A 25,562-nucleotide genomic window follows, 5' to 3' on the forward strand; every position below is an offset into this window, starting at 1 on the left:
TCACCAAACCCACCACTCTCTGGTACAAATCATCCCCTGAACAAGCAATGTCCCAATTGTCCTTTATCGACTTGTGAACCTGAAATATTTCAACATCGCTCCCATGGCCTGAAAATTCCTCTTTAGTCAAAGTTTCTCTCAGCACTGATCTGGACAAGACATCAGCAATTACATTGGTTTCACCTTTGACATGTAGCATATTATATTGGAATCCTTGTAAAGAGGTCACCCATTTCATAATGCGCCTGGAAACTCCCTCCAGACCGTCCTTGGTGAATATACCAATCAAAGGCTTATGGTCTGTGCACAAAGTGAATTCCCTGCCCCACAGGAACCTTTTGAATTTTTCCACTCCCCAGACACAAGCTAGTGCCTCCTTTTCCACTACAGAGTACCTATTCTCAGGTCCTTTGAGCGACCTAGATGCAAACGCTATTGTGTGCAGACCTTCCTGATCCTCCTGCATTAAGACTGCTCCAACACCATATTCACTGGCATCTACAAACAGTAATGAGTGTCTACTTTCTTTAAACACATTCAAAATGGGAGCATGGGCAGTGGCATCCTTAATCTTGTCAAACTCCTCCCTACATAAATCACTCCACTTAAAGGTAACACCTTTCCGAGTCAGCATTCTCAAATTTCTTGACATGTCAGACAGCCCTCTGACAAATTTTCCATAGAACTCAAACAGGCCAAGGAAAGACAATACATCTGCCTTTGACATTGGCACTTCCATCTTACAAATGGCTTCTATGGCCTTCTCCTTGGGTTTGACTCCTTCCCCCGTGATTTCATGACCAAGATACTCTACCTTGTTAGCTTTAAATATACATTTCTGTAAGACCCGTTTCTTTAAATATTTTCAACACTCTCTCTAGTCTCTTATCATGTTCCATTTCATCCTTTCCACACACTAGCACATCATCCTGGTAACACATGACACCTCTTTCACCTCCTAGTAACTTGTACATTATGCTCTGGAACACACTCGCTGCCGAAACCAATCCAAACGGCATACGCACGCATCTGAAAAGACCAATTGGAGTAATGAAAGCTGTAAGGTCTCTGGAGTCAGGATGTAACTCCACCTGATGAAAGGCCGATTTTAGGTCAATAATGGAAAATATTTTAGAACCAGATAGACCTGCAATTAAATCATGTATCCTGGGTAGCGGAAATTTGTCAGCTACCGCCATCTTATTAAGATGTCTGAGATCTATGCATATTCGTAAAGATCCATTACCCTTTCTCACAATCACTATAGGGCTAACCCACTCTGAGGAATCAATTTTCTTTATCACTCCTTCACTCTCCATTCTTTTCAATTCCCTTTCTGCATCTTCTCTGAGGGCTAATGGGATGGTACGTAATTTAGCAATTTGTGGAGTGGAATCTCTCTTCAATCGAATCTTATGCACAAATCCTTTCAAACATCCTAATTTATCAATTGTGGTATTGGATTGTGCTCTCCCATCATTTACCACGGTACTGGCGGTAGTGGCTTCACTCCCTACAGCCAATACTTGATCTGGGTGACTTGCTTCAAGCCGTATTTTCAGTTCAGCTTGATCACTCCAGGACAGGAGTTCCCCACCTCAAGTGGCCACATGGACTGTTCCTGTTGACGTCCTATTCTTGAATTGCAACTCCGCTTCAAAACATCCTATAATTTCTATCGGTACATCTCCATAGGCATTCGCTCTTACTATATTCTCCCATAAGGTACAGCATACAAACTTTTCTCTCCACACATACACACTTATCAAGATATAATCTGCTCCACTATCCATGAGCATCGACACAGGTATACCTCCAACCATCACTGTGGCGTATGGTTTCTTTTTCTTCACTTTCCCATCAATGGCATTGACTGAAAACACCACCTCCCTACCATCATCATCATTTGCGTCATACTCATGCTCTACGTTGACCTCATGTACCTGACCTGAGCTTGCATTGAAATTCCTACAACACCTGGCCATGTGTCCTCTCACTCCACAGTCATTACATATTATGTGGATTGCATAACACTCTTTGTCAGATGCTAAATGTGACAGACTTCCACACCTGAAGCACCTCCTTATTGGAGCACCTCTCGAGTAACTAGAATCTCTACACCACCCTTAAATGCATTAGTCTCACTGGGTGATCCTTTGGCTGCCCTCATGGACAACCACTGTTGGCAAGACTTTGACGATTCTCTGTCCTCCTGCCCATTTGCAAAGGACGGCGGGGAGGCCCTGCAACACTTCTCTGTTCCACTTTTGAAACATTTTGTATCGCAGCCTCATTGTCATCTGTCTTGGGTCTATCATGCGATGGATTGTCTTTTTGAAGAAGCTTTATACATATATCTGTATGTTCTACCATTTTCGCTATCTCAATCGCCCTGTCAAGAGAGGGATTCTTTTCCTTCCATAATTCCCTTCTGATATTGTCATTTGAACATTTGATCATCAATTGATCCGTTATGTGTTTGTCATGACAATGACCAAATCTACACTTAATAGCCAAACCTCTAAGGACAGTTATACATTCTAACATTATTCTCCCCACTCTTCTGGTCTCTTGTGGAAAACTTGTACCTTTCTAGTATTATATTCTCCTTAACACAATAATGTTTGTCCAACTTTGCTAAAGTTTTTTTCAAATGGCCCCCCCTTCAGGAATATCTGAAGGTTCCGGAAGCTTTTTTAACACTTCTTGCCCAGCAGCACCTAAGCAATGAAAGAGTAGCGCCTCTTTGCGCTCATTGGAAAAGTTGGGGCCAAATGCAGCCAGCACATATTTGTAAAAGCCCTCCTTCCAGTCTAACCAACGCACTCTAGGTTCACCTGGCATTGGAAGGAAGAAAACTGGAGCCGGCATGTTTGCCATGTCTCAACCTGGATACTGTCACCCCCAGTACAAGCAAACCTCTTCCTCTGAAGCACTGTTCCCCAAAAGTAGCAAGTAATCCAAACTCTTTAAATCTGCAAAGTTAAAATAAACTTAAATGTATATAGTGGTGGTGGTTGCATCCAACGGCGGGATCGCACAATGACAATATTCCAGCACCTTGCGCTCACTGAAGCATTTGAATGATGCAAGTCCGAGTGAAGCTAACGGTAGGCCTCCCTCACTAAGCGTTTCTTCAGTAATCTACCGTACTCCCCGATTCCAATAAGTAAATGATGCTGCTCTCACCTTCCAAATTCAAAAATAAACTATGCTTCCGGGACACACACTCCGCTTCAGGCTGCACTATGTCCGCTCCGAGACACATATCATAAACAAATAATCAGGATGAGGAGATCCAATACAGAGACACAAAAGTGCTGTGTGTGTGTGTTTATTATGTACTCACACAGGAAGTAGTTAGTGGCTCAACAATTTACTTTACATTTCTTCCGATAAGCACGAAAGAAATCGACGAACGGACAAAGTTAGTTATACAGTAGTAGCACAAATAGGTGTCGGCCTCCGGAGTGTAGAGGTCAAAACTACATTGGGATACATGTTTCCTTACAGATCGAGGGGGTATAAGAACCCGCTGGTACAGGAAAAACACGAGCCTGAGACTGGGGATGGTCTGAGGCGTAGTAAACAAAAAGTGCACACAACAAACTTTGAATATGACAAATACAAGGTAGTACAGTTGTGTCACGTAGTTCGACACAGGGTGTGACACAGGGTGTCTTTCGGCCAAAGAAAGTGGCTTGGTTGGAGCCTGTCTTTATGCTGGCCTTCGTCAGGAAAAGGCACCGCTGGCGGTGCTGTCCTTGATGTCTGTGGGTGAAACAGAACTGTTAGGATCTCGGGTGGTTGTTCATAAATTACTAAAGGTATTTAATACAGGCCAATTGGTGCCCAGGTGATACATCACATGGTGTATCTAAAGGACAGCTTACCTACTGCTGAGATAGCAGAGGGATGCTGTCGGGAAATCCAAAATGAATGCAGGATAACCGGTGCAATGCTGGCACTGGGTGGGTCGGCTGTAGTTTCCTAGAGGCCGACGTGGTTCAGAGTCTCACGGTACCGGAGTGGGCCGATGTTGGACCCAGGTCTGGAGAGTGGAAAAACCAGGTGTGTAGTAACCCATAATCGTGGGGATTCGAGAGTGCTGGATGGTGTTAGTGACCGGCACTAAAGGTGGCTACTTAGTCAACCGTGTCGAAATACCCTATGCGCTCAAGGGTCATGGGGAAAACCAAAAGTGACCCTGGGTATGGTGGACACGCGAGGCGGTGCTGTTATTGCTCTAAAGACACTGAGTACTAAAGTGAGCTCAGTGGTGGTGCCTGGAGTACAGCGTTGGTGGTGTGGATAATGACTCGAGTGTGGTGCACAAGTTGTGCAACACAAGGCTTAACTTATAGTGCATCTCAACAAATTCGTACCCAGCGTGGGGGTAAGTGCAAAGGTTACCGAACTGAGAGGAAACGCCACTGGCTCCTGGGACACACAGTGTTCCGAACATAAATATAGTTTACCCTTTTGAAGGACCAGATAATGGCGGCTACTTGAAAACAGGAGCAAAGCCCTGGTGAGCTGGTGGATGGGTGCCTCAAGTGAGACTGATCAATGCGTTACGATTGGGCATGACGTGCTAGTGTAATGACCCGGTGCGTGCTGCACGGCGTTCGAGTCGAGGAGAACTTACCGCGGTCGTGATGGTAGGCTGCCGTGATGAGCGGGGACTGCTGAGAGCCGTGTTAGTCGGAGGCCGAGGAAGCCATGGCAGTCAGTCTAAAACACTGCCTGTTGCTGAATACAGGCAATGGGAGCCCGCGGTCAAGTAGAGGCTGCCTGCGGGAGCCAATCAGATGGCTATGCGTGGTATCCCCATCGAAGTGCGAGACGACGCATGGGATGTTGGGTAATGTAGTCCGGTGGGGCGTGACATGGCCTCTGCTATTGGCGGACACATACAGACAGTGTCACGGTGTGTGTGACACATGGACCAAGAGTATGTCTAGGTAGAGGGGACTCCTGTTGAGGCCCGTGAGGCATCGGCTATTGCTCTAGATACAGAAAAATTATACAACACCTAAATCAATACAGTTTAGGACTGAGGATTTCTGCCGGAGGCACATGCAGATAGTGGACATGGTTGTGCATAAAAGACCACACAACATAGCAGGCAACAATAAGGTTGAAATCATTGCTGCCAAAGATGTACCGTATTAGTGGTAGTTGCACATTTCAATTGATTGAGTGTTGTGGACACTGGTGATAATAGATTCTAGTGTAACCATTTGAGAGAAAAACTGGTGTGGGGATGCCCAGTCCTCTGTGGTAGAGTGTGGGTTGGACACCAGGCGGGCACCAGGCCAAAGTGAGATAATTGAAATCAATTACTATTGCTGTAGTCTCGGTGCTGTGGCTGACAAACAGGTTGCAGTATCTGTAGTGCTCCCTCTGGGAGGTGGCAGGACCCATGATCGGTGAGCAGGAGTGTCTTTAGGTGTTACTTGAGGGTCAGACACCTGGGGAGGGTGTTGACGGCCATGATGGTGCCATGTTTACGGAGCACTTGTTGTTTTCTAGAAGTGTTTCCATTCAACGGTTATATTTAAACCGTTTTGAACCGAGTCTAATTTGTGAACCCATTTTTGCTCAAGTCTGGTGAGGGCAAGGTTGATATCTCCTCCCCGTCTTTGCGGCAGGAGTTGCTGAACCACGGTCCATGTGAATTGTTCGTGGGTGTGTTTCTTCTTGGTAAAGTGTTCGACCAAAGGTTTGTCCTCGATTTGGTTCTTAATGCACGATCTGTGCTCATTAATCCTTTGTTTGACAGGTCTAATGGTTTTGCCAATATAGACCAAGTCACAGGGACACTTGATGGCGTAGATCACGTACTTGCTCTCGCAGTTAGTGTGGCTGTTCTGTTTCCAGACAAGATTCTTGTGAGTGAAAGTTTTGCTGTTGGTTGTAAAACGGCAAGCGACGCATTGTCCGCAACTAAAATGGCCTACCACTGGCGGAAGGTTCCACAGAGTTGTTGCTGGTTTAGTAGGTTCTAGAAATGTATGGACCAGGGAGTCTCTTAGATTTCTGTTCTTCTTGAATGCGAACAGTGGTTTCTTCGCAAGAGTGCCTTCATTCTTGACCAGATGCCAGTGTTTGTTGATGGTGTTTTTTATGAGGTTGCTGACAGGATTGTACGTGGTCACGCAAACGGATCTGTTGATAGGGTCTTTCTCTTTGGTCGTTAGGCAAAGGGAGCGATCGGTGTTTGCTGCTCTTTTTTTTGGCTGTCTTGATTGACTTCCTCGGATAGCCTCTTTGTCCAAGGCGTGTTTGCAGTTGTTGTGCATGGAGGTTAAATTTCTCTTTGTCAGAACATTTTCTCCGGATGCGAAGAAATTGACCATAGGGGAGATTGTATTTCAACCCTTGCGGATGGTAACTCGTGAAGTGAAGTAGGGTATTCCTATCGGTGGGTTTTCTAAAGAGTTCTGTCTTCAACATCTCTCCGGACCGATAGATGTGCAAGTCGGGAAAATTGATAGCTTGATAGTCCCATTCAATGGTGAACTTGATGTAGTTGTTTTGTGCGTTGAGCCATTGGTGGAAGGCTAGTAGTCCTTCAATGCTTCCTTCCCAAATAAGTAATACGTCGTTGATGTATCAACGCCAGACCTTGATGTGTGGTCTGTGGGGATTGTCGTTGTGGTAGATATGGTCCTCTTGGTATTGTGCCATGTACAGGTTGGTGACGTCTGGGGCTCTGAGACACAGACCAGGTCCAGGGGGTCAAACCGACCAGGATATCCTTCCTGTGCTTCCTTGCACCCGGTAAAATCCAAAACTGGTGCAGGATTCCTGTTGTTGCCGGGATCCGTCTCACTGGGCCCAATCCTCGTCGCCAATGTTAAAAGGTTCTGTAATACACTTCAGAGACTTCACATGAGTTGAGAGGTTTTATTCAGAAAAGATACATCCATGAGAACGGCCCCCAGCAGTAAACCACTTCTCTCCTTCAGCTCTCAACCTCCCCTGGAATCTGGAACCCTTACTGAGTCAACACAGCCAGGGATCCCTTGTAACTAAGATACCCAATGCCATGAGTGACAACAATATTGCACAGGGAGATAAGATCTCAAGTTGGTACTAAGCGCCTCCTAACAGATGTGGTATATGGTTTACATGGATTTTATAACTGACCTTTCCAAAGTAGAGAACCATGATACCATTTGGGTGGTCATCGATTATTTCACAAACATTTCTCGTTTTCTTTCTTGTTCAGGCATACCCGCTGCTCCTGTTCTGGCAGATCTATATTTTCACTATGTATTTTGTTTTTTTTTGGCCTACCTTCCATCATTGTCTCTGATCATAGTTCACATCACATTTTTGGACTGCTCTCACTTCCCTCCTTGGTATCGATGCCCGGTTTTCCTCTGGCTATCATCCAGAAACCGGCGGACATACGAAACGTCTGAACCAGACGCTAGAACGATATCTCTGCTGTCTGTGTCTACAACACCTACACACATGGTACAATGTTTTATGTACAGCAGAATTTGCTTACAACAACGCCCCTCACTTTACAACTGGGTCTCCTTTCTTTTCCTTTTATGGTCAACACCCACATACTCTACCATTACTAAATGACCCACCTCCCTGCTGTCATGATTGCTACAGAAACAGGAAGTCCATCCATGAACAGACCCACACACACCTACAAGACGCTCAGTTATACATGCATCATATGGCAGATTGCCACTGTCGCCCAGCCCCGGTGTATGAACCAGGGGATAAAGTCTGGCTGTCGACACGATATCTCTGCATTCCACGCTGCCGTAAATTGCTTCCTTCTTTTGTTGGTCCTATAAAATCACAAAAATGATCAGCCCTGTTTCTTATAGTCTGACCCTTCCTGCTTCTTGGTGTATCCACTCAGCTGTTCATGCTTCTCTCCTCAGGCCTTGTCCTGCTTCCACTCGCTTATCTATATCACCTCCTCTTGATTCTGCTGATGAGTACGAGGTCAATGCCATCCTGGACTCTCGTCTGTCCAGGGGTCATCTACAGTATTTGGTTGACTGGAAGGGTTACGGTCCCGAGGAGAGAACCTGGGAGCCGGTTGCTAACATTTATGCCCCTCAGTTGGTGGCTTGGTTCCATTGTGCCCATCCTGAGCGCTCGCAGGGTCTGCAGGCATTGAGGGGAGGCTCTGTCATACACTTACCTGCCACACGCCGGCGATCCTCCCTATTGCAACCAGGGATCCCGCACTGATCATGGCTGCACCCTTCCTCTTCCCCCAGGACACCACAATGGCAGACGCCACTGTAACGCTATTGGAGGTTGGCATGGCACCTAGGCGACACGGCACGATGCACACACCAACAACGACATGGAACCAGGGCAGTCACGTGACAGCTTCATGTCACATGATCAATCAGGAAATACCATTCTTGGTCTATTTAAACACCCGGCAACAGGACTTCCCTGCTTCTCAGCTGTTCTGCGGGGGGCTTATTACGTTCCTGTACTTTTCAACCCTCTGGCTTCTTCGGCTTTATGAATTTGGCGTCCTGCCTGGATTATTGTTGTTTTTCCTTGTTGGATTTGGTGAACTGGTTTAACTTCTCGAACTTTGACTATTTGAATAAAGACCCTGATTTGTTGCACTGTAACTTTTGTGGATTTTCCTTGGATTTGGTACTGTGAATTATGGACCCTGTGGAACTTCTATCTTCCTGGAACTCTGGTGAGACTTCTAAACAACAACTTTGGACATCTGTGGCATCATCCCTAGTTTGTGACCTCGTGCTGTTCGGGTTAGGCTTGCCTTGTTTGGATTCCTAGTATTATCAGGCTGTACTCCGTCTCTTCATTGTTTGCCTATTCCTGGACCAGGTATGCTACGTATATGGGGGTTTACATAATCATATTACAAGGTCTATGTTGAACTATCTCATTGTTTTCTTCTAGCTGCCGAATGCCTGGCGTAGCCGTACCTCTTTACACTTTTTGTCCAAATTTCTGGCCAGGGATTATATTAGTTCTTCTTGGCTGGTACTTGAGGGGGGGGCATACATTCACCTGGGACCTCAGTTCATGACAGATCAGCAGGGAGAACTCTGTGACCGGGTCGAGAGCTGGTTCCTAGATCTGTTTATAGGCCTGTGGCACTATAAAGATGGAGAAAGCCAAAATAATTGTTGGGCTCCTTGAATGTCAGCAATTACCAGAACATAAAGAGTTGGATCTTTAAGAAGGGACTTTGGTACACAAACCAGCAGGTGGCCATCATGAGGGATCCTGGAGTGCGATTTAAATCGCACAACGGCAAGCCCCTGTAACGCTAGTGTTTGTGGTATCCTCGGCATCCACCCAGTAATTTTCGGTTTGGGCAACTCCAGGGGAAATTAATAAACACAATCCCAGTTTCACATTCAATCTCTGTCTTCCAAATAATCTCTGGTCTGGGATACTCTATATTACAACTTGAATTCTCTTGTAGCATCCTTGTTGCCTGTTAGGACTCTTCTTTCATTGGGCGGGGTCCCCCACTCACCAGGATTCCCTATGCAATCCCATTTAGATTGGCTTTACTTAAAACACATATCAGCTTTATCTTGAACCCTTTTCAGTTTCGTTAAACTCCGACACCATCGGTGTTACTGTTTTGAACACAGATCGGTTCTTGAACTTAAGACAAATTCCTTTGTCTTCCTGAGGTTTGGTGTGGATGTATTGAGGGGCTCTTACTCTTAAACAATTGTGTGCTCCACATACTTCATATTGAATGCTTTCAAAGACTCTAGGACTTGGACAATTGTGCACTTCATAAACTTGCTTTGTGGTCTTTTCTGAACTCTGATCTGGTTCCTCCTCACATTCCCACCTGCCTCCAAGGGACCCTCTATCTCAGAGTGTCTCTCGATGTCTGGCTGTGTGTGCAGACACAGCTTTCTGGATTGGTGTTATGACTGATCTGCTTTAGAGGTAACTTTGGGTTATTGCTTGATTCAGTCCAGGATTCGGAATTGAGGGGAGCTGGAAGCTATTTAGCACCTATTTGTAGCTTAGAAGAGCCTGGTTAGCTTGACATCAACAACTACAACAGCTATAAGGAGCTACTTTTGACTCCCAAGGACAACTGATGCCAAACAAACACACCTTTATGGATTTAACTCTGTGCATTATAAACGTCTTGACTCATCTATATGACATTTAAAGCCTAAGTGGTCAGGAGTAATGGATAAAATGAAATGTGTGCATCTTATGTGCAAGTTAGATTTGCGGAACACTATGTACTAGCTCCTTGTTCCCCTGTGTAGCTCCTGGTCACTGGTTAGTACTCGATGCCCAAGAGCTGCTTTCAGCTCCTGCTTATCTAATCTGAATTTAAAGCACTGCAGTCTGTGCCATTTAACTACATCACAGCTTCAGCTCTCCGATCCCCCTGCTGGGCCGGTTCCAGCTTTCCATGCGTCACCACTTTGCAGACATGTTTTGGAATGCCAGTCCTCAATTGTGTGGTTATCTCCCGTCCCACGCTCACTACTCGCAGCCAGCCCAGGGGGGGACAACAACGATGGCAGGCCCTGTGCCACTGGAAGTCACCATGATGATCATTCTGAGCACGCACCGGGGCCCTCAGTCATGCCTCGCTGCATCTGCGGTTGCCTACATGCTTCATATAGTCATGATGAACCCGATTCAGAGCTCATGGCTGTTTATGCACGGCAAAACAGTATTTAACCAGTCTGATGGAACAGTCAGCGCTTCTTAAACTGCTCTACACAGGCCTTCTGCCCTGTAGCTCTCTGATTGGCACTTCCTCCCATCTCCCTTTGATCCACCCTGACCCTCCTTTGCTGCCCTGTCTTCTGCTCTGCGGCCCCAGTTTCCTGGGCCATGTTTTCTGCTTGTATCCGTCTTCATCCATGCTCTTCCTGTTTTTTTCCATTGTACTTCACACCTTGCCTTTCTTGATTATTACTACTGCTTCATCCCTGCCTAGTCATCTGCCGCAACCGTTCGCAGACGGGCACCCCATTATTACTAATCCACATAAATCACGAATAGTAAGGTTCCGCTAGGACGCCTCTGTTAATACCAGAGAGGCTACTAAATGCTAGCTCCCTCCTTTCACAATACAAACCCCAAATTTCTAAAGTTGGACCAGGATTCCAGCACTGGTGGCCTCCACAATGTCTTATGAGGGAAAGCAGGTTGGCAATGCAAGTGGGACGCTTTTCTTAATGCCATGCTCTAAGAGTGGCTCCCTTGCTCTGTAGCAGCACGCTCTCAACGCGAAACACTGTGCTGCACATCTATGAAACTCTACAGTCTCCGCCTCCTCCTCATTTTCCTCAATAACAACATTTTATAAAGATCAAGGGTCCACAAGCCCATCAAATAGGGAATAATAGCAACAAAAGACTTTGAATGTGGCTTTGGTGATGGCAATTAGTCACACAGTTAACAATAAATCAGGAACTGAAGGTGGATGTGCATAGAAGACTTAAGGAGGGCAAGGGCGCATGTACAGACTATCTCAGACAATTTCGACCTCCTCACCAGGACTTGCCACAACACAATGCACAAATGTAAAGAAAGCACAGGAAGATCCAGTTTCCCTATTGCAAACCGAGGTAGAAGAGACACATTATATGAAAAAATAGAATCCTAGCATGAATCCACATTCTACATCTTAACCCAGCATCTCAGCCCAAACGATACAACTTTGTCCTTAACTGAGGATGTTTTCGTGCTATTCATCAAATTCAATTGCAATAATTCAAGGTACCCAACAGATGAAGAAACAGTTCACGTGTACAATGCATTTCACAATAAATGGTTAAGAACATGGAGGATAGAATTTTAAATCCATGCATACAAGGTAACTAGTATTAAGTTTAACTATGCACTTCAAAAGTAAACAAAAATAAATGTTTTGTATACACACTAAGTGAACAATATCTCCTTAGGCTAGGGAACAAAAAAGGGCACTGAAAAGAATAGTACATTGTCAAATAATGCAAAAGCCTCACCTTTACCCTGCGGTTTATGCTGAGAAACTGACAGGTTTTATCATAAAGCTGCTCCAGATTCTCTCTATCCCAGTAGAAATCAGGGGTAATCAATAAATCGGAGCTTAGATTTATACGGTGTCTAGAAGAAAACACATTCATTTAACATGCTTATTTTGGTAGCAGCATGTTGAAAAAATATACACACAAAACATTTGGGGCCAGCTTTTCTAGCGCAGCTCATCGCCCAAAAAAGGAGCAGCCCAATTTACAAAGCGCATCTGAATGAGTGTATCCTAGAATTCACAAACGGTGACCTGCGTATTTAAGCAATGAGCGCAAATGAAAAAAGCACATATTCCGCGCTTTTTTCATTTACGCTCATTCATGAGAATATGCCCCTTGATGTTTACAATTGTTTGGCAACTTACAAAGCATTGTGCTCTGCCCTGTGGCAGAGCCCAACCATCCTTGGTCTCCTGCCAAAAAAACAAAAACAAAAAAAAAACAGTGCCAACATGTGTTGCCTCTCCACCCACAGCACAGGCACGTTAAATACACAAGGGCAGTCACAGGTACCTTGCAGCTGCAGAAGTACATGACAAGCAACCACGTTGCTTCTCTTTTGTGTAACTCTGGCCTGATAATCGTTATTAAAGAAGCTGCAAGAAAATAAGCCCAAGTAAACTTCAAAGATCTACATGAGTCACTTAGTGCCTTTACTGCAGCATCAGATATTAAGGTTAATTATTTTATTTTGTCCCATCACTTCATTTCATGACATATTTCAGGCTTGAAAGAAACACAATGGGCTTTGATAATTCCATTCATGGGGTTTCGTGGAGTGTCAGGATACAAAATGTGACACTATATCATAGAATCAGAGCATACTTTATAGCTTTTCAAAGATTCAGTTCACATGATACCAAAGCCCTTACACTTTCATAGCATTTTAAAAAGCTTGGGTTAAAACTCACATATTCACCTTCATAGGTTTCAGTTGTGACCATGTTCTCAATAAACCACAGGACAAAATAAATAGGTTTTCAACAGTTACTACAAAAATATGCACAAAAAAGTAGTAATTGGGACTTGTGAGAAACCTGAGGGCGTCCTCACATCTACTCCCCTTGGGTCTGCTTATCAGGTGGCCAGGGAAAGTCCATTGCTGTTGGATCCTGACCCTGGGGGTGGAGATGCGAGGGAGGATTACCTGGGTGGAAGGTCCTTGGGGATTGGGGAGAGGATGTCCTTGGGTGAGGCACAGTATTCCCCATTCCCATTCCATGATGAACCCTGTTACCCTTTTTCCTCTTAACGGAATTATACCCGAAGGCAGCATCAGTTTAGATGCCCTAGGAAGGAGGTGAAGATGAGGAGTTCAGAAGGCGGGACATGGTATCCCCCTTTTCTTTCTGAGAACCAAACTCCCCCTCCCCCTGCCTTTATAGGCTATTGTAAACCTTCTCCCCTCAATTCCTCTCATTCATTCCACTATAGTACTGGGACGAAAAAGAGGCGACTAAGACTAATGCACACTAAAAGATCCTTTCACCATTCTAGTACTAAGACAAGCAAGAGGCCTTTAGACTGGTGAAAGGGTCAGGCATGTCCTGAATGCTTCACTAATTGTGGTCAGGCGATTGAGCCTAAAGACTAACATCTGCAACCTGTTAAACAGTTGCAGGTGTATAAAAGGTGGGGTCAGAGAGAATAGAGAGAGACCAGAAGGGAGGCATGCAGACAGAGAATTCCTGCAGAGTACGAGGCAGCCAAGGGTGGGCCTGTCGGGAAAGTAGGAGGCCAGCGAGAACTGGAAGAGACTGTGGCGCCGGGGTCAAGCAGGCCAGGGCAGTGCGAAGGCCATAGCATTGGGACCCTCGCTAGTCGGGGCCTGCTTTAGAAGTGACGGGCCAGAGGAGAGATCCAGTCGTTGTTTGTCACTGGCAACGTCCGTGGGACGCAAGCGGAGCTGCTGGTGACCCACACAGAGAAAGAGAAAAGCAAATTGAAGTGTACAGGGAGCAGAGAGGGAGGTGACAGCCCCCCAGAGGAGACACCGGAGACCGATGAGGAAAAGGGATCACTCGAGCTGGAGCGCTCCTGGGGCTTTTACGTGGCAAAAAGGGAATGCCGATTGGCGAGAATCCAGGTGAAAGATATGGTGAACCAAACTAAATGGCTTTGATGATTACTGCAAAGTGTGAGCAAACAAAAACTGGAAACTATTGAATACCAAATTGAACGAGAGCTTTTGGTGAACAAATAAAAGCTTTTAATCAGCCAACGTGCAAACGACAATATTAGCCTGAAAAACAAATAACATATATCACAAGTTAAGGGTGAATCCGATGAAATGCAATGTAAAGCAGGAAGGGAACATTGCTAAGGAGTGTGAAAGCAACTTAGAGAGGGGGAAAAAAAGCAGCACAAAGTGAACTGTATAACTGAAATCATGGTGGCAAAGTCCAGAGACTGGCAAAGAGTGAAACACGTTGTGGTAAAGCCAGAAGTCAGGCAAATAAAAGGCAAGTGAGTGTGAACCAGAACACAGGAGTAGCTACAGAAGAACCTGTATGGGAAAGCAAGCCGAGGGTGACCGGTTGCGTGACTTGTAATGGGTGGACCGTGTGGTCAGATAACTGCGCCTGGACCGTTATACTCCATCTGTGAAAGCCAAGGAAATATACAGAAAGTACTTACAAGTGACTGAGAAAGATTGCTGAAGTAAAGCAGAAGAAGGCAATCTGTATGAACTATCCATAACTAGGAGTATAAAGTTGACCTGGACTTGGTTTCTTTTGAAAGTTGAGACTGACCTGGAGTACAAGTTGGCAAGCTGAGCAAGTTGGTGTCTTGGGAGAGGAGAATGCAGAGACTAATTTTGAAACTGCATGGTCTTCTTGTGGATGGGAACCCCAAGATTCCTTTGAGATTTTTTTGGAACTATCTTGACCTTGGGGAAGAGAAGCTGGAAAGTAAGTCTAGAGTTGGAAGGAGCACCTAACTTTATTTGAAACACTATTTCTTTTGTTGGTGACATCCCTACACATTGTTTAGCTTTAGCTGTTAGGTCAAGTATAGGTTTTGGACACAGCCAGACTTAAGTTGAACTTCCTGACTCAGCCTATCCCTAGTTTTCTTTAGGTAGGGAAGTCCCACCTTAGCATAGGGCAAGTTAGGCCTTCATCCATAAACTATTTTATTTTGAACTTTGAATCTGTTGTCTGTGCCTTGCTTCATGATGCCTTCACAGACTCCTAATCTAGTGTTGGTCCCTGTTCCTTTTCCCTCAACCTCGAAGGTGGCTCCCACCTCCTTAGCCCAGGCTCCATACTCCAAAACATCTTATCACAGTGCTGTTCCACTATAGCCAGGGTACCCCTACTGTCTAGTCTATCCCTATCCTAGAAAGGGCCGAAACTATGTAGCTTTCTCTCCTCGACACACTCACAAACTTCCAAAGTGACCTAAACGGGTGCTATGATTGCCCTCGTGTGCCATTCTTCTGGATGATGGTCTTTCACCTTTTTCCTAACTCGCCTTTCTCTATGCCTCTCTCCACTCTTCTTCAACCTCCCTTCTGTCTCTCTCCCCCTTATCTACTGGTCCTATCGCTCTCTTATATTCTCCCCTCTAGATGGCTCTCCTCCCCACCTTACCCCCGCCTCTACTCTCCACCAGCCACCTGCCTCCTAATTACCCCTCTCGTCTCTGCCGCTCTACTCTTCCCTCTTAATCTACCTTCTCACCGTTTCTACCTCTGTTCCCCCTTAACTAACCTGTCCCTCACTCTCTTTCATTCACATACAAACAGCCAAAATTACAAATAACCAAAATGCTATCACCCGCTCAGTCCAAACACCTTATCTTCAGTCGCCCCAAACGAGCCAAAACTCTTCCAAGTCCTCCTCCTCCACCTGATGCACATTCCTCTCTTGGTACTCCTCCAACCTCACCCAAAAACCTTTCACTGTCAAATTACACTTCTGGGGTTTTATAGACCTCCACTTTCTGTCTGTAAGCCTCCTTGAGCTTTCATTGGACATTCGGTCAGCTTTTTCCCAGGTCTAATCTCTAGCCGATCTATCCAACTCCTCCCATCTCCTTTCCTGCTGAACTGGAACCTCCCCTTTAGCCCTGCCCCCTTTTAGCCTTCATTTTCCTCCAGCTGGCCAGCTGGCCATGCAGTCACTTTGGTCACTTGCTCTCAGTTCCATTTCTATCCGGGTTGAGTCACTGTTCAAACAGGGCATGGGAGTGTTCCTGGGTCTACCGTACTCCTGTGCAGTAATATGCTACTTCCAGTTCTGCTGCCACTGCTTCAATGCTCCCCTGTACCCAGTCTGGGGTTTGTAAGATGGGTGTTGGGTCTCCCATTCAGCTCCTTTATTTCCATTATAGCAATAAGTTAATTCCTTCTGTTCCGTGCTGAATCTTATCCATTGGTTCAAGGGGCATTATTGTACTTGTAGTTTTTCTCTGGATGGTGCTGCTTCCCAGGAACCACCTGAAAGATCAGAAAGGGTGACCTGGCCAGGAGGTTGATAGGCATTGTTACAGGGAAAGAGGCATAAAGGTACTGCCATGACGCCACACATACCAGGGAGCAGTGGGCAGGGGTCCCACCTCAAATCCCCCAGACCACACGCGAAGTAGGTGTGGCTGTGGTGTTGCCCTGGTAGGCTGCCAGCCTCACGTTAAGAGGGCTGCTTGGCCCACTTTCACAAGAACAGACCCATGAACCTATCAGACAGGGCTCAAAGCGGATCCCTCACTCATAGTGCTTCACATTGTTCTGTTGAAGGACTTAAAGCAGTTGGCGCACTCATAGGACACCCAACGTATTGGGACTCAGTGTGATTCTCTGTTTCACATACATGTGCAAGTTTCCGATTCTTTACAAGACTTAAAATTCAAAAGGCAACTGGAGACAGTCATTTTACAGCTCATATTATGACTGCTTTTGCCAGTATCAGCCCTGTTTCCAATGCCGCTTTCCAGACAGCACTTCCCACATGCACAGCACTCACAGATTTTGTAGCAGAACTCTGGAATCTTGGCCTAGTGTTTGAAGCACTTACTTAACAATGTATTTTCAAGTTTTATAACATGCCAACATTATGGTGCAACCGATTAACAGCACAGAGAGGGGTGACACATCTCATCATATCACAATACAAAGAGCACATACTGGGAAGGAGAAAAATCAAATCAAGCAAAACTTGCATGGAAAAGGCAGTATAAGGGAAACAGTTTAGAGCAGGGTTGTCGTTGGAAACAAAGGGAGAGAAGGCAGAGGCCTCAAGCGCAGGACATGAGAAATAGAACCTGGCAAACGGAGGGCAGAAGTGGGTTTCCTGAAAAATGATTTGTACGAGTGTCCCGATCTGAGATCCAGTGGGACATTAGTCTAATTCTTGGACCTAAATTCGGTGAGTAAGCCGTCACCATGTAGAATATGCTGGAACTTGGGAGAACATAAGACGCTGATTATAATCCTGGGTAATAGGTAGGCAGGGCCTTTGTTACAGAACCCTTTGTGGACTTTGAAGAGGGTTTTAGAAATAATTATCTGTTTGATAAGGAACTTTCAAAGGTGAGGGGAAAAATGAGTCTTACTGCTTTATTTAAGAGGAGTTGCAGCTGGTGGATTCTTTGTATAGGGCAATGTAATCAGCGCTGTTTTAGCCAGGGCCGCAAGAATTTATTTCCCTCATGAATAGAATACTAGTTTCTGAGCTTCCGAAGGAGCAGCGCCAGATTGGTTGTCGTGCAGCCACCCAAAGTTCTGGCAGTGGCAGATGAGATTAAGTTGAGTGGTGACAAACCTTTCTATGATTTTCCCCAGGAAACAGATGTTGGAGATGTGTTTAATGTTTTCCATGATGATGGGGTGAATATTGTGTTACTTTAATAACAGTGTGATGGTGGCAGTTGTAAGCAGTTGATGAAGAGTTGCAGATTTCTAGGATGGGTTCAGCTAAAATGTGCATAGATTTTTCAGGGGGCAGTGACGGGGATCCTCTTTTAGGGATCACGCTGCTCAGCTGATGCCTTACATTTACGGCAAATAGAAAGTATGTCAGCACATCCTTCTTGCTCAGCAATTCCACAGTCACCGGACACTTCCATGTATACCGCCTCATGGGTCGAGACCCTGTAATTTGAATTTCCCTTAGTTTGGTGGTTTTTAGTTCTCCCACTTCTTCCAAACTCTCTTTTTTATACTATGTAATTGGCTAAACTATGTGTGGAAGCAGTGCCTCCTGAAATGTTGGCACACTATTGGTTCATTCATATTTCTGCTTTGCTTCTCAATGCCCAACCGTTCGGTTGATAATTGGTGTTGACCAGCTGAAATAATATAGAGCATTAAAACAACATTCATTATTTTGCGAACCACAAGTACCCCAGATCATAGTGCACAATTAAAAAGAACAAGTTACTTTCTTACCTGGTAACGTTCTTTCGATGGGATGGTCCGACGACGTATTCCATATCTAGGACAGGTAATCACCACAGCTTTGCTGCTTCGGAAACTTTTTTCGGCGCCTGCGTCCTGCGTCGATGACGTCGATGCGCCGTTGTCGAGGACCTCCTCCGACGTCATCCGATGTGATAAGTAGGACGCACAACGCCTGTAGCCTCAGTTGTAGTTTTTCCCCCAGAACGTGTGACATTAGTCTACTGTCAGTCTGACACAAAGCCTTGCGGAACGTAAGCTGCAATCGCAAAAGAAATTCTGCAGCGGGGAAGGTAGGGAGGGAGCGATATGGAATACGTCGTCGGACCATCCCATCGAAAGAACGTTACCAGGTAAGAAAGTAACTTGTTCTTCGAGGGGATTGGGTCCTCCGACGTATTCCATATCTATGACAGACTCCCAAGGCAGTACCAGAGCAAGGAGGAGGGAAAGAATTTAGAATCAAAATTTAGAATTGCCAATCAAATAGCAGAGCAAAGGACCGCCTTGCCAAAAGCCAGATCCTGTCCTCGGATGGAATCGAGGGAATAGTGACGTACAAATGTATGTACTGAAGCCCAAGTGGCTGCATCACAGATGTTGCGAATAGGAACACCCCTCTGCAGGGCAGTAGATGCAGCCATACCCCTGGTAGAAGGGGCCCGCAAGCCAGCCGGTGGGTCCTTACCCGCCAAGCGGTAACACTCCGAGATGGCCAAAATAATCCAGCGAGACAAAGTCTGTTTCGTCACAGCTTGTCCCAAACGCTTTCCAGCGTAACCAATAAAGAGTTGATCGTCCACTCTGACCCGGGACATGCGTGAAACATAAAAGCTTAAAGCTCTCCTAGGATCAAGCCTATGGAGCCTCTCCTCTTCCTTACCAGGATGTGGAGGAGGATAGAACGCGGGAAGAACAACCTTCTGTCTCAAATGAAATTCCGAAACCACCTTCGGAAGAAAAGAATGACGAACTCTAAGGACAACCCTGTCCTTGTGAAATACAGTGAAGGGTGGCTTAACTGAAAGTGCCTGTAACTCACTCACTCTGTGAGCGGAAGTAACCGCAACTAAAAACACATTTTTCAGATTTAACAGCCTCAAAGGGCAAGAATGTAAAGGCTCAAACGCAGCACCCATAAGAAACTTAAGAACAAGGTTTAAATCCCAACCGGGCACCAGGAAAGGTGACGGAGGGAACACATTAGTGAGCCCTTTCAGAAACAGTGAAATTAAAGGGATTTTAAAGTAAGAACACTCTTCAGACGAGCGCTTAAAGATGGACAGCGCCGCCAGGTAACCTTTAATGGTACCCACTTGCAAGCCCCTGTGGGCCAAAGAAAGTAAAAAGGACAGAACCATGGGGATGTCACATGCAAAAGGATCCACATTCTGAACTCTGCACCAGTCGCAGAACTTACGCCAACGGTACAGAGACTTTGTTGCTGGCCGTCGGGCCGAGAGCAACACCTCCATCACGTCTTCAGGGAGGTCCCAATCCTTATACCTCAACCTTTCAGAAGCCAAGCGTGAAGGTTGAGGGATCTGACCTCTGGATGGAGAACCTGACCCCCCTCCCGTGAGAGCTGATCGTCTCGGTAGGGAAGACGATGTGGAGGGCAGATGGACAAGTCGAGAAGGTCCGGGTACCACGTCCTCCGAGCCCACGCCGGAGCAATGAGGATCATCCGGGAACCGAACTGCCGTAACCTCCGCAGCACTTGCGGGATGACGGGGACTGGAGAAAACGCGTACAGCAGTGGGAATGACCACTCCACCACGAACGCGTCTCCTAAGGCTCCTTTTGGAGGAAATTCCCGCGAGCAGAACCTCTTGCACTTCCGGTTGACACTGGAGGCAAAGAGATCCACTTGAGGGGTCCCCCAAAGGGCGAAGATCTCCAGGAGAATCTCCTGAGCCAGCTCCCACTCGTGGGAGATCGCGCTCTGCCTGCTCACAGCGTCCGCCGTCTCGTTTTTAGTCTCCGGCCAGATGAACTGCCGAGATCGAAACTTCCTGCTGGATGGCCCAGAACTCGAGCTGCATCGCCTCCCTGCACAGAGGAAGTGACCCTGCCCCCCCTTTTTGTTGAGGTAGTGCATGGCCACTGTGTTGTCCATCAGAATCAGGACATTCTTTCCTCGCACAGTCGGCAGAAAAGCCTTCAGGGCTAGCCTGACGGCCCTCAGCTCCAACAGATTGATATGGAGTCTGGACTCCGACGGAGACCAACGACCGCTGACTGTCAGCTCGTTGGCATGAGCTCCCCATCCCGTGAGGGATGCATCCGTCACGATCGTCACCTCCGGCCAGGGAAGCCAAAAAGGAGCCCCCTTCATCAAGTTGCCTTCGACGGCCCACCACAGAAGGTCCTGGGCGACCGAGGGCGGCACCTGAACCGGGTCCGACATCCTGCCGGAGGACTGCGACCATTGCATCTTGAGTGCCCACTGCAAAGATCACATCCGCAGGCGAGCCTCTGGCACCAGAAGAATGCAGGATGCCATGAGGCCGAGCAACCTCAAGAACTCGAACGCTGGGAGCGTCTGGGCATGCTGAAACTTGTGCACCATCTGCTGAATGTGAAGAGCCCTCACCTGGGGAGGAAAACACTGCCCCAGGGAAGTGTCGAGCACTGCTCCGATGTACTGGAGCCGCTGTTTTGGTGTCAAATGGGACTTCTTTAACTTGAGGGAGAAGCCCAGCCTGTGAAGGGAGTGGCAGGTGACGGACAGATGATCCAGGACTTGCTCGGGAGAGCTCCCCCTGATCAGCCAATCGTCCAGGTAGGGGTAGACGTGAATCCCCCCCTTGCCTGAGATACGCTGCCACCACCACCATGAGCTTGGTGAAAACCCTTGGGGGTGGAGGTCAATCCGAACGGCAGGACCCGAAACTGAAAGTGCGAGTCGCCAACCGCGAACCTCAGGTACTTCTTGTGCTTGGGATGGATCAGCACATGGAAGTAAGCATCCTTGAGGTCGAGAGACACCAACCAGTCCTGAAGCTGAAGGGCCTGGAGGACTTGAGAGAGAGTAACCATCTTGAACTTGTCCTTCCTGAGGAGTTTGTTCAAACCGCGCAAGTCCATGATGGGTCTCAATCCCCTTCTTTCTTTGAAATAAAAAAATAAGGTGAATACCATCCCTTGTTCCTGTCCGCGACAGGCACCAGTTCTATGGCACCTTTCTCCAGCAGGGCTTGAATTTCCTGCGCAAGGAGCGGATCCGGACTCTGCAAAGAGAGGTTCCCCGGTGGATTGTCGTGAGGCCTCTGCCGAAAGGGAAGACAGTAGCCGTGGGTTATGATCTCCAGAACCCACATATCTGAAGTAATGGCACGCCACTCTACAAGATGCTGCACCAGCCTTCCCCCAACCGGCGAACCATGGGACAAGGCCTCATGACTGAGTGGTAGCAGCTGCAGCGTTACCTCAGGGCAAAGAGGCAACTGCCCAAGCGGCCTTGGCACCACGGGTACCCTGTCGTCCACCTCTGGTACCCCTGCGTTGGCCTCTTTGACTGCCAGCTCCTCTCGCTTTACTGAAGGACGAGTAATAGCGAAAGGAACCACCCCTCCACTGCTGTCCCCTTGGACGAAAAGGCAGAGGTTGGCGAACTGCAGCGCCCAACGACTTTGCTGCAGCTTTGGAGGTCTGCAACCTCTCAAGGCTCTCGTCAGCCTTGCTGCCAAAAAGGTGTTCACCGTCAAAGGGCATGTTGAGGAGCCGGGACTGCACATCAGGAGCAAACCCCGACTTCCGCAACCACGCAAGCCTGCGTATCACGGTGCTCGCCGCCATGGACCTGCTGACGCATTCAGCCATGTCCAAACCCGACTGAACGGACTCACACATGGCATCCTTACCATCCTGGACCATAGCAAGGAAACCATCCCGTTCGTCCCCTTCGGGAATATGTTAAGCCGCTAACGCAACACAGTTCCACAGAGTGTGTGTGAAACGAGACAAGGCACAAATGGAGTTGGCCGCCTGAAGCGCCATACCACCTGAAGAAAACACTTTCTTCGCCCAGCCATCAAAACGTTTGTCGTCCCTATCAGGAGGGATGGTAGGGTACGACGCCTGCTTTGCCGGGGCCGTGGCCGCCTGCAACACCAAACTCTCCGGAGTGGGGTGCCTGGTCAAGTAGCAGGGGTCGCTACTGGCTGGACGGTATTTTCGCGACAAGGACCTGCCCACAGCCGGGAGACTCTCCGGAGCAGTCCAAGCCGCCGCCACCCTTCTCTGTAGAGCCATATGAAACGGCAGTACCGGGTCAGTTGGGGGACCAACATCAAGGATGTCCGTGAGATCATCCTGCACAAACTCCCCTGGGGGAGCAGACCATCCCAAGTACTCAAAGACCCTAGCCATAAGGCGCCGGTACGAGGAATCAGCATGAGAGCCAGGCTCAGGCCTACAAAACTCTACCTCCGGAGAGGTGTCCAGTCCACTGGCATCATGCAGTGACTGCCTCAAATCGTCAAATTGACTATGGCCCGAGACCATCTCATCTGGAACCTGACTAGGAACCAGGCCATCAGAATCCTCATCCACCTCCGAAATATATTCCAGGTGGTGAAAAGAAGGCACCCGAGAGTGCTTGCTCTTAACCAGAGCCTTCCTAGGGGGTTCCCTCGTGCCACGGGGTACCTCCGACACCCCGGCCTCGAAAGGCGTCGAGTGAATCTGCGCGGGCGTCGAGAGAATAGGCATTGGCGGCGAGAGGATCGGCGTCGACGTCGAGTAAATCGGCATCGATGTCAGATGCAGCGCCGCCAGCATTGACGGCGTCGACACAGTCCTCGAAGCCGGAGCTCCGAGCGTGTCTTCCTCGAAGACATGACAGGTGCACACGGTCTCGAACGCGTCGAGGACCGGGACCTGGAACGGGTACGTCGAGAACGAGTCCCCTTGTCCGAACGGGACCTCTCCCGTGACTCGTGCCGACCACTCTTGCGAGCGGTGTCTCTCGACCTCTCACGGCCGACCCCACTCGGGGGCGCAGACGGCTTAGTACCCTGCGACTCGAGAATCGCCAGCATTTTCTTCCCGAAGGAAGCCCATTCCTCTGGCGTCGCACGGCTGGTGGGGTAAGCGACGTGCCGGGCAGAGTCCTCAGAAGAGGAACTGGAAGACGACTGCTGTCGGCGCTTCCGAGAATGCCTCGAAGAAGCCGAGGAGTGGCGAGACCGACTCCTAGAAGGACAACCACGAGACTTCCGACAACGACGCGGAGAGTCACCTCTCGAATCATCCGTCGAAAGCCCCGCAGACTTCGACTTCCGGGGCTTGGACACCCGACCTACCGACAACTTCTTCTTACGTTCCCGTAAGGCTTTGGACGTGAGCGACTGGCAGTCGATACAGTCATCCGTGTCGTGGGCCTCCCCGAGGCACCAGAGGCAGGCGTCGTGCGAGTCCGTCACTGACATCTTGGACCCACACTCCCCGCACTTCTTGAAGCCCGGACGCAGGGTCGAAGACGAAGTAGAAGACATCTTCACACAAAGGATTATCTCACAAAAACGAACAGGTTCGAAGAACTGAGAAGAACAGAACTCCAAAGAGTCGAGGCGTAACCGAGATTCACGAAGCAACACGTTCGCGGAAAAAACGGAACTGAGGCTACGGGCGTCGTGCGTCCTACTTATCACATCGGATGACGTTGGACGAGGTCCTCGATGACGGCGCATCGACGAAAAAAGTTTCCGAAGCAGCACAGCTGTGGTGATTACCTGTCATAGATATGGAATACGTCGGAGGACTCAATCCCCTCGAAACATAATTGCTGCTGTTATATGCACAATTCATTTATTTTTTAACTGTGAACCAAATAGCATATTGCAACAGGCAGAATATTCACAGAAAGCATGACACAACACACTGTTAGCTGTACATACCAGCATTTTGGCAAACTAAGAAAACTGAAGTGCCTGGTGCCCCTTGAGGGGCCCTTTGCTTCTCCGATGGAGGTAAAATATGCTCCCCATTGCCCCTGCCACACAGAGGTAAAATATGCTCCCCATTGCCCCTGCCACACAGAACGTCTCCAAGCAGTTTCTGCCAAATACTTGTCTCCTAACCTTGCATTGAGTACTGGATCAACACTGCTAGTTGTGACAGGGCAAGTGCCCTGGTCTTGTCAAGGGGGGATAGGAACCCCTCTCACCCGCAGATGGGAGCCTTATCAGAGCCAGTCCTACCCCAGAGGAGGATGATGCCAGTTGCGAGGACCCCAATTCCTGCCCCCCTTGCCAGCTTGTTTATGTGCTGTACCCATTTGTCTCAGACCATACCTCCCAAAGCAAGATGTTTGCCAGATTAATTCTATTTTCCCTAGCGCCAACATACAGATTCTGGGCAATGGCAAGAACTAACAGAAAGAAAAGCCCTTACGTGCCACTTGCTGTCTGCATTACCACACTAGAGACCAGGAACTAGCTAAATGAGAGCAACCCTCCAGCATCCCACACTGCCAATATTCCAATAGCCGAGGCTAAGAATCAGCGAAAAGAGAGCGAAGTGTTGGGGAAGGAAATAGAACACCTACACAGCTGCGAGAAAGTATGTGCAAGGCTCCCTCAGCATCGGCAGCAAACACTTTCGACAGTAGCAAGCTCCCTAGACCACCAGGGACTAAACCAAGGGGCACAGACTGGGATCTTTACACCAGGGGCGCCCAGACCAGGGCCCCTTAAAATGAACTTGGACATTGTACTACCTGGGCCACCATCACTACTCCATGGCGTGCCCATGTGGAAAAAAAGGGCCTGTTATTTAACATCTTTGCTGTTTGTGTATCTCTCTCGCTCTCTCTCTCTCTCGCAGTAGCAGTGTGGTAGAGGGAGGTGAAGTATGCCTCCATACGTCACCTCCCTCTACCACACTACAAGGGAGTAGTAGTGTTGTGGAGAGAGTTGCAACATAAAAAGGTGGAGGCGAAGTTTAGGAGGAGTGGGAGACATCGGAGGGACATCGGAGGACGAGGGTAGTAGAGAAAGTAGAGGTTGGTGGAGCTGAAGGAGTAGAGTAGCAGGAGGGGAACACCAGGCAGTGACAAGGAAAGGAATACGTGGGCATGATAGAAAGGAGACTTAGTCGGGAAGAGTGTC

The 25,562-nt window shown here is 47.8% G+C and overlaps 1 protein-coding gene across 3 annotated transcripts in view; it reads right to left on the bottom strand.

The window, feature by feature from the left end:
- Positions 1 to 25,562, bottom strand: part of RMND1 (required for meiotic nuclear division 1 homolog) — a 647,398-nt gene that overhangs the window by 13,822 nt on the left and 608,014 nt on the right. For all 3 annotated transcript variants that reach the window (XM_069628317.1, XM_069628319.1, XM_069628318.1), the window contains one exon: positions 12,003 to 12,123. In XM_069628317.1, the coding sequence (XP_069484418.1) occupies positions 12,003 to 12,123 (121 nt within the window). The remainder of the gene's footprint in view (positions 1 to 12,002; positions 12,124 to 25,562) is intronic.

The sequence above is a fragment of the Ambystoma mexicanum genome, chromosome 12 (genome assembly GCF_040938575.1).
Source record: "Ambystoma mexicanum isolate Mex_15411 chromosome 12, UKY_AmexF1_1, whole genome shotgun sequence".
NCBI classification, from domain to species: domain Eukaryota; kingdom Metazoa; phylum Chordata; class Amphibia; order Caudata; family Ambystomatidae; genus Ambystoma; species Ambystoma mexicanum.